A 10000-nucleotide genomic window follows, 5' to 3' on the forward strand; every position below is an offset into this window, starting at 1 on the left:
AGGACAGCAAAGTTGGTTTAGCATAATTCTCAAGGACCCTAGGATTTTCAGAGTGGGAAATGAGCACTGGCTTCAAACTTAAAGTCACCAGTTGCATTAGCCCATGACAAGAGTCAGCCTGTTCTTTGAAGCTTTGATACCAGACACTGACTTCACCTCTCTACCTATGACAATCTTAGATGGCATTTTCTTCCTACAGAAGGCTGTTTCCTCTGCACTGAAAATCTGTTGTTTAGCGTTGCTGCCTTCATCAGTGATCTTAGCTAGATCTTTTACATAACTTGCTGCTTGCTCTTGCACTTTTGTTATGAAGGCTACTTCTTTCCTTAGGCCTCACAAACCAAGCTCTGCCCGTTCCAAATATTTCTTCAGCAGTTTCCTGACCTCTTTCAGCTTCATAGAAATGAAGGGAGTTAGGATGTTGCTCTGGATTTGGCTTTGACTTAAGGGAATATTGTAGCTGATTTGATCTTCTATCCAGGCCTCTCCAACTTTCTCCCTGTCAGCAATAGGCGGTTTTGTTTTCTTATAATTCATATGTTCACTGGAGTAGCCCTTTAATTTAAATCAAGAACTTTTCCTTTGCATTCACAACTTGTCTAATTGTTTGGCACAAGATGCCTACCTTTCATCCTCTCTGGGCTTTTGACATGCCTTCCTCACTAAGCTTAATCATTTCTGGCTTTTGATGTAAGTGAGGGGCATGTGGACTCTTCCTTTCACGTGAACACTTAGAGGCCATTGTAACGCTTACTGGCCTAATTTCAACATTGTGTCTCAGAGAATAGGGAGCCTCCAGGTGAGGGAGAGAGAGGAATAGCCAGTCAATGGAGCAGTCAGAACACACACAACATTTATCCATTAAGTTCGTTGTCTTACATGGTTGCAGTTCATCGTGCCCCAAATCAACTACTATAGTAACATCCAAGACCAATGATCAGTCATCAAAATGACAGATACAATGAGCATGTTTAAAATATTGTGAGAATTACCAAAATGTGATGAAGAGATATGAAATGAGCATATATACTTTTGGGGAAAATGGCACCAACAGACTTGCTCGATGCAGGGTTGCCACAAACCTTCAATCTGTAAAAAAAACATAGTTACCTTCCAAGTACAATAAAACAAGGTATGTCTGTATGCATTTACTTGTTTGTTTATTCATTATCTGTCTCTTTCCACTAGAATGTGCACTCCATGTTTTGTTTTTTACCGTGGCCCAAGATTACAACAATGCCTGGCATATAGGAGGTGGCTCAATAAATATTTGTTGAAGAAAATGAATGATTAACAATTGTGCTGGGCATGGTGGCTTATGCCTGAACCCCAGCACTTTGGGAATTCGAGGTGGGAGGATCGCTTGAGCCCAAAAGTTCAAGACCAGCCTGGGCAACAGAGTGAGACCTCGTGTCTATAAAAAAATAAAATAAAAAAATTAGCCAGGCGTGATGATGCTCGCCTGTAGTCCCAGCTACTCTGGAGGCTAACGCAGGGAGGATGTCTTGAGCCTGAGAGGTTGAGGCTGCAATGAGCCGAGATCATACCACTGCATTCCAGCTGGGCAACTGAGCAAGACCCTGTCTCAACCACCCCGTCTCCCCACCAAAACAACAACTGTGATAAATACTATGAAAGGACAGCATAAGTTACTACAATAGAGCATCACAGGGAGATTTGATCAAACTATGACATAAGAATTCAGTTCCTCTGAAGATACAATATTTAAGGTGAGGCCTGAAGGACTGGTAGGTATCAGCTAGGCAAAGGAGAAGGGCTAGAATTAGAAGTGGAGCCTGAAGATATGACTGAATGGCTACAATTTCATGAAACTAGAATGAATGCTTCTTACAGATGAGCAGAGAAAGTGGCTAAAAGGACTGACTCCAACTTTCTAAAGACGAAGTTCTACGATAAATAAAATGCTATCCAACAGCATCATGTGCTATAGAGAAGTCTTTCACAACAGGAAGAGTCAATCGATGCAGCAAACTTCATTGTTGTCTTATTTAAAATGGCCACAGCCACCCGAGCCTTCAGCAACCACCACCTTGATCAGTGAGCAGCCATCACCATTGAGGAAAGACCTTCCAACAACAAAAAGATTACAACTTGCTGAAGGGCTCAGATGATCATTTGCATTTTTTAAAAATGAAGTGTGTTTTCAACTAAGGTATGTACGTTGGTTTTTAGACATAATGCTATTGCACACTTAATAGATTCCAGCATAGTGTAAACAAAACTTTTATGGGAAACAGAAAAATTAGTGTGACTGGCCTTATTGAGATATTTGTTTTATCGGGGTGGTCTGGAATCCCCAGTGTCTCCAAAGTATCTGTATTCTAAATCATCATGAAGCCAGATTTGGCTTCATTATCAAATTCACATTAACATGAATTCCATTAGCGGTTAGTGATTTGTGTTGAAAAATAGTGCTACAAGGGAAAGTACTTCTGACCTAGCTTAATAAACTCTAACCAAAGCTGTGAAGATATATATCACCTACACACACAACATATCACATAAAAGCTGTAAATTTACATTAACTATAGACTTAATAGATAATAATATCCTAAGTAAGAATACTTAATCTAGAAGCTCACAGTTACTTGCAAGGAAACGATCTATAATCAGTTAAGAAGTATTTATTGAGTTCATATAGAATGCCAATTTAAAGACATCTAGTTGCTTCTAATTTTGACTTGCTTAACTTCATTTTATATTACTGTATTTATTTACCTTAAAAACTTGCCTAAAACAACTCCATTGGCATGTGAAGTAATTTACTATCTTCAGTTTAAATATAATCATAGGTGAGAAAAGGACATTTCTCATCCTTTGGTATTTACAGTATGAGAGTGATTTGGGTAAGGAAGAAACATAGTAGAAAACTACTTCAGAGCAGTGTTTTTTCAACTGAGGGTCATGACCCATTAGTGGGTTGCTTTTGTTTTGTTTTGTTGAAGATGCAATAGAATCAGAAAAAAAAAATTGGAAATGGATAAGTATTATTTTGTATTTTTTCAGGTTTGTGTATATATGCATATGTGTACTTGACTGCAAAGTATAATATACCTCTTGTATGTTTTGCATTTAAAAAACATGATGCTTTAGAGGTTGAAAGAATATTTGTGAGAATATTTTCTTTTTTCTAACAAAACGCAATTTCAAATTATTTTACAGAGAAGTCATTATTTTCAGTCCTCAAAGTAGGTGCTGTTCAGTAGCACTTCTGACCTATGAAGTTCTCAAAAATGATAATGAATAAAAATAATCTTATCTTGGAATTATAAAATAACTTGGATTTAAAAACCAACTTGATATACAGTAGGTAGGAACAAGGGCTGGGTGTAACTAAATACAATAAAAATTACTAAGGTACCTAGAATGTTGCTGTTACATAAAGTTTTTCCTTTTCAGTGATCTGTATTTTAGTGCTTTTTAAATAATTGCTTGCAGAGTGACTTATTCTTTGTTTACATAAAGTATTTTTTGTCATTTCACAAAGCAACCATAATGTGGTATTTTCCTAAAATGTCTTAGTGTATTTTGGCTCTGAAGCCTAACAAGGATACATATTAGGACTTTGGTGTTTACTCTGCCAGCATTAGAAGCACTACAGCTGGGCTTAATCCAAATCACAAGCAATATAATGTCTACCTTGGTTGGATAGGATTCAATAACATGAAGTATTTTTTTTTTTTTTTTCTTAAGAGACTAGAGAGCAGCTCTGGACTTGAGAGACTTTTGTTTCCTTAAGAGACTTAATCATAGCTCACTGCAACCTCAAACTTCTGGGCTCAAGTGATCCTCCTGCCTCAGCCTCCTGAGTAGGTGGGATTACAGATGGGCACTGTATTTTTTTTTTTTCTTTCTGAGACAGGGTCTCACTATGTTGCCCAGGTTAGTCTCAAACTCCTGGGCTCAAGCAACCCTCCTTCCTTGGCCTTCCAAAGTGCTGGGATTACAGACGTGGGCCACCAAGCCCGGCCTGAAGTGCTCTTCAAAGACTATCGCCATTTCATATTATGATGATTCCAGGCAGCTTTTATCATGTTCCCCACTTTAGAGTCGCAGTGAGGTTAAGTGATTTATTCTGTCACAGAGCTAGGAAATGGCAGAGCTGAGATTCTGAACCTCATTCTATTACTTCAGCTAAAGGAAGCTAGCTAGGGCTATTTCTAATAGAGCACAATTGATTCCTTAGATTGTACTAACCTCTCTAAGTTACTCTCAGGATTGTACACCTGTGGGCATTCAATATGTATGTCAGCTTCCTAATGTTTAATTTATATTGTAAGTATCTGATTGAATAGAAAGTCTGTAGCTTTGAGTTGGTCTTGAAATTTGTGTTTGTAGAAAACAATATATTTAAATCAGTAGGGAAACACATGGTAGCCAGTCACTGGGGGCCTAATGATGATTAAATAGGTTATCAGTATATCTGCATTTCATGTACATAAACATCTTACTGAAAATAAGTAAAATGCTATCTAAACTGGCTTCAATTCCATAGAGAGTACAGCTCAATGTGTATGAAGCAAAAATATCATGACTTAGCTATTAGGAAAATAAAGAAGGATTCCTTGCTTGGTTAAAAAGTTAAAAATGAATTAACACACAATTACTGGAATCGCTGAAATTGGGAAACAGGTTGATGCTATGTAATATGGAATAGAAAAAACTGAATCTAAGGGAAAGGTTAAAAATATTTATCAATCAAGTTCTTGCAGACATATAATCAAGGGTATTATAAAGGACAAATCACTGCTGAGGGAAATAAGACAGATGGCTAGGATAAATGACTGAGTGCTCTTGAGTGAATTTTCTTTTTCTTTTTTCTTCCCTTTTCTTTCTTTCTTTTTTTTTTTTTTTTTACTAAATAAGAACTTGAGGAAAAATATGCAATGAAGCAATGTATTCAGGCTAAGCAGATTTTCTTCTTAAAGAAAACAGTACTCTAACAGAGTTAATGCGTTAAAAAACTACAGAAATATTTTAAAATTATGACAGATATATTTATAGAACTATTAAATGTGATATACAGGAAACACAAATTTCTTAAAGGGACATTTTAAATCTTACAATAGAACCACCTAATAAAGTAATATAAAGAAGGGGGGATTTTCAAATGTTTAAATCTAAGAAGGAAATAATACTGCATATTACAATGAGTATCCAATTCAGGATGAGGGCTAGAAAGGACAATCATATTACTTCTGTCTAACCTACTTGGATCTACATGCCAACTGTAGATAAACAGTAATTCCTAAATGATGCCCTCATATCTGCTAACTTCTCCTTTCAACTTCACTCCTACTTTCTTATAAAGGGTATCCAGAAGGAACAAAGGGTCTTAGGGTCTATGGGTCTTAGGTGATGAATCACAGTGGAGGGAAAGAAGGGATTATAACAGTTCTCTCTCTGGATGTGCTCAGACTTGGTGCTAAGTGTGTTTTATGCTAGAAACTACAAAGCACGGGGCCAGTCAAAACCTCAGAGAAAGGAACCTGAGAAACTAGATGCTTAGGTGTGGCTCTGGTCCAGACTCTTAAGGCTGGATGTGGAGGACACACTATGAATATCTTACATTGACCAGGCAGTCTGTAGGGAGAAAAGCAGATAGAGATTATGCTAAAAGGACATAGACACCCTGACAAAATGTGACTCTAACTGGAGTACCTCCCCTATTGGGTATCCCAGAAACTCAAGTGAGGCAACCTAGTATGGATCTAGATCTAAGTTAGGACAAGAAAACTTGACAGTAAGCAACTTCCTAGGAGCTGGAGGGCAGGCTCCAGAGAGGATGGCAAAGGATAAGAGAGAGAATTATATTATTTCTGAGCACTGATTCTAAGGGTTGTGATTTATGCAGGCTATTTAAAGAGAAAAATGTGTACTGGAGTCTGATTGCCTGGGTTTGTATTCTGGCTTCACCACTTATTAGCTACAGAGCAAGCTACTAAGCACTGTGCCTTTGTTTCCCATCCTCCCTATTGTACAGGGATACTAGCACAACCCATATAGAGTTCATGATGATTAAGACAGTTAATATGTAGAATACTTAGAACGTTGTCTGGCAACCACCTTGCCTTTCAGTTACTAGTACTCTTTACCTCACCTTCACTGAAGGATTATTAAGAAAAAAGAAAAATGAATTTAGGCTAATCTATTTTACTTCTTGTCAATCAGCTCTGGCAAAAGATTTGATGAATTTAAACTTAAACAAATGAGACTTGAGGATTGCTCTGTCTTCACTTGAACTGCCTTTTATTATGTTCATATTTTCACTGTCCACCATTCCCGTGAATAATTTAGAAAGGGCTGCCTAACACTTTTGGAAACAAAAATATTTGAAGTAAAAAAACCAACAGATGGGTAGAGCTGTTTTGAATAAACACAAGGGGAAAAAGAATCCAAAAGCTACTATACTTATACCACAAATAGGAAATTCATATTAGAGAGAAGTCAAATGCAAAGAAAGACTACTGTGCTTACAATGGATTTAAAACATAATTAGCACCCTTAAATGCATACCAAATTAAATATAAAAATACACAGAAAATCTAAGCAGTTATGCTAATGCATTCAATAATAGAAACAGAAGTTAAAATGCTTTTTAATTATATACAAGTATAATTAGAACATTTTCAAACACATACAGAGAAAAAGAGAAAGTCAAAGTCGATTATTTATTAAGTCAAAGAATAGGAAACAAAACAGAACTGAAAGATTTAATACTATTCATTTTTCCTAAATTATAATCTAGAATTAGAAAAAAAGGGACATTGTATACCTAAACTTTAAATATTTAGTTGCCTTTTACTGAAAGATATAACATTCCTATAATAACTAAAAATTAGTGGCTCAAGAAAGAGTGAGCACCTATCACCAATGTACTAGCAGTATTTACTAAGTGGAAAAATCAACTGAACTATATAAGGACTATGAAGTGCACCCTAAATGGGCCCTCATTGTTTAAAGGCTGGAACACAAAGTAGTCATCCTGGACCAGTTTTGGTGTGCAGCCTGACTTTTACTTTGGATGCAATACTTGCAAACATAATTATGTTATTGATTTAAGAACACTCAAAGGAAGAATGCAGAATATAATGAATTTGCATGGCACAGATCTTGCTATGCTAATACAATAGCTTTTTTGAGATAACAGAGAGTGGATAAAGGGAGCTGGATAGACAACGTTTATCTACATTTTCGCAATGCTTTCAACTCTGTATTGCATATCAGCATGCTGAGAAATTAAGAGATGAATTGTATAAATGATGTGACAGAGTGAATTACTAGTGGCTTACAGACTGAAAATAAAGGATTTTTATTCTGTCAGATACAGAAATATATACACACATGCATACTGTTCTATCTCAGGTTTCAATTTGCAGTTAGACTATATGAAATAAAATAAATGTAGCTTATACATTAATCACTTTCAGAGAACTGTTAATTTGATAGCATTCAAGTATCTAGACAACTCAAGAGAAAAAAATTGGAAGCAAACAACAACAACAGAATCTGGCAAATAGTTTAGCAAATTTTGACAGTTATTTTGACATTCCTTGGTTTAATTTTGCATGGTCTAATTCATTAGAGCAATAGCTTAATAGGTACGGGCCTGTCTTAGAAAAGCCCTTAACAAAGTTGGGTAATACTTTCAATGAGATTATTTGGAATCCCATTGCAAGCTCAAAATAAGCTACTTAGCATGAATTTAAAAGAATAAAGGGAAATTGGTCATTGATTTATTCATTCATCATGCAACAATTCAAGAAACTGAGTTTCTACTATGTGTCAGGCACTGTGGATACTAAGTCCTCTATAATCCTGTAGTTTAGTTAGTATGCGAGATTTTTAAAGATGCTAATTAAAACAGCTACGATTGGAGGAATATGCTTTTTCAACAATTCTCAGGAACTGAAAGAAAAAAGGCACTGCATATTGCAGACTAAGTATAAGGTCAGTTTGATTTAGTGAAAAGTCTAAATTAAAAATTACTTTAGAAAGAATTATAATATAACGTTCAAGTATCTAAAGTTACTTAAGGAATTCTTAACCAGATGTCTTTTAAAAGATGCTTAGAGCTAATTTAATGGAAACAAGAGAGACGTAGAAATATCAACTGTCAACATGTAAATGAGGAGTTCTGAAGTATTAAAAAAGTTTCTTTTATTAAGATAAGCATTCATATTATATTTTTTCATAAAAACAAATCACCTTGCAATTTCAATATCTGTGGTCACTCTCACTGCCATTCATTTTCAACTGATTAAGACTCTAATTAAGATCTGAATTAATAGGATTAGGCTAATAACTACTACAACATATTTCACTGTGTTGCTTGGTCATAAGTACTACACATGTGATTTATAGTACCACAGTGTTTTATAAGGGCCATTATGTTATTAATTAGTTACATTGATCAGAATGCCACACAACATAGCAGTACTTAAAAATTATAATTTGCTCAGACTGCTTTGTAGTTAATCTTATATCTACCTGTACTATGGGCACATCGTAAGGATAACTGAAATCAGATAGCTTGCTTTCACTAACAATGCCAAGAGATCCAAAAGAAGATAATTCTATTGAGGAATCTTGCTATTTCATTTTTTTTCTCAGTATACCATAAAATTAGTTGATCCCGGAAAAGAGCATAAACCCAGGATGTCTGGGGGCCAAATAAGGTAAGAACACTATACTATATGCATATAAATTCATCCACATTTAGTTTGAATGTACTTATTTGTAGGGATCTGCCACTTAAATCTACAGGTTTTTTTTTTTGGCTTGGTTTTGAGGATGGCTCTGATGGGACTCTGCTTTTAAGCATTCGAAACCATTATACTTTGGGTGTTACTGAATCTCAGCTTCCATGTAGTGGCTGAGAAGTTCAAATTATCTTCTGGTTGTTACAGAAAACACAGGTACCTACTAAGGCAAAAATTTCAACTTTCAGATTTTGACTACAGCACTCAAAGTCCAAATTCTTGCACATACCAGACTTCAACTTCTCAAAAGCTCACAAGAGGAAAAGTTATCCTGTGAAATTAGCCAGTAAAGTGACATAATTGCCAGTCTAAGCAGATCATCAACGTAACTCACTGAGAAAGATTTGACTGAATCTTGCTTTAAGCACTGTAATTTATAACAGTATATGTATATAATCCCCCTGCGAAGAAAAAAAGGTAAAATTTTCACTCATGTAAATCACAGATAGCAAATTAAGGGGAAAATAAAAATTTGTTAGAGGGGATAAAAATGTGTTAGATTTGTTTCAGTAATATTTTGGGGGAATTGCCTAAATGTTGCTTTTTAAAAAGAATAATTATCTTTAAAAATTAAGACATGGATTTCACATTATGACGATTTATGACATTTTGAATTTCAATGTTCTCTCAACTCTTAAAAAAGTTTTACTGGCAAGAGGACTTTTCTTCATCACTACTGAAATATTTCACAATCTATGGATAAGGTTCAATCTATTTCTGTGACTGATTTTGGTAATTTTTTAACTATAAAAGTCAGAAGGAACAAGCCAACATCAGCACTACTATATAATCTTATCTCCTCCCAATTTCCCAGAATACATAATAGGATGCTTATAAACTAATCTTATGAGAGCAAACATTAGTGTCCAAGACAATGAACATAGTGTGATATTGTGTCATTATTTTGGTTCATGAAATAGCATGAAGTAACCCTTAAGGCATTAGATTATATTCTATGGTCTATTCAGGAAATACAGCCAAATAGTGATTTCTCAGATAAAAATGAACACATGCCTTTACCTTCCTCCTTTCTTCTCTTTGCTTCTTCCTCATTTCTTTCTTTGGCTTTCAATGCTTCATCAGCTTTTGCTGAAACAAACACAATACAATTTTTGTACTTATTTTATGCCCATATTTAAAGTGAAAATATTGGTTAAAGGGACTAGAAATTCATTACTTATTTTCCACGAAGTAATCACAAGAAAGAAACAAGGCAG

At 35.2% G+C, this 10000-nt stretch overlaps 1 protein-coding gene across 3 annotated transcripts in view; it reads right to left on the reverse strand.

The window, feature by feature from the left end:
* The window catches only part of RSRC1 (arginine/serine-rich coiled-coil 1), a 435595-nt gene that overhangs the window by 67171 nt on the left and 358424 nt on the right, over positions 1 to 10000 (reverse strand). For all 3 annotated transcript variants that reach the window (XM_011965022.1, XM_011965019.1, XM_011965021.1), the window contains one exon: positions 9804 to 9872. In XM_011965022.1, coding sequence (XP_011820412.1) covers positions 9804 to 9872 — 69 coding nt within the window. The remainder of the gene's footprint in view (positions 1 to 9803; positions 9873 to 10000) is intronic.

This window comes from Mandrillus leucophaeus, unplaced genomic scaffold (genome assembly GCF_000951045.1).
Source record: "Mandrillus leucophaeus isolate KB7577 unplaced genomic scaffold, Mleu.le_1.0 Scaffold710, whole genome shotgun sequence".
NCBI lineage: Eukaryota > Metazoa > Chordata > Mammalia > Primates > Cercopithecidae > Mandrillus > Mandrillus leucophaeus.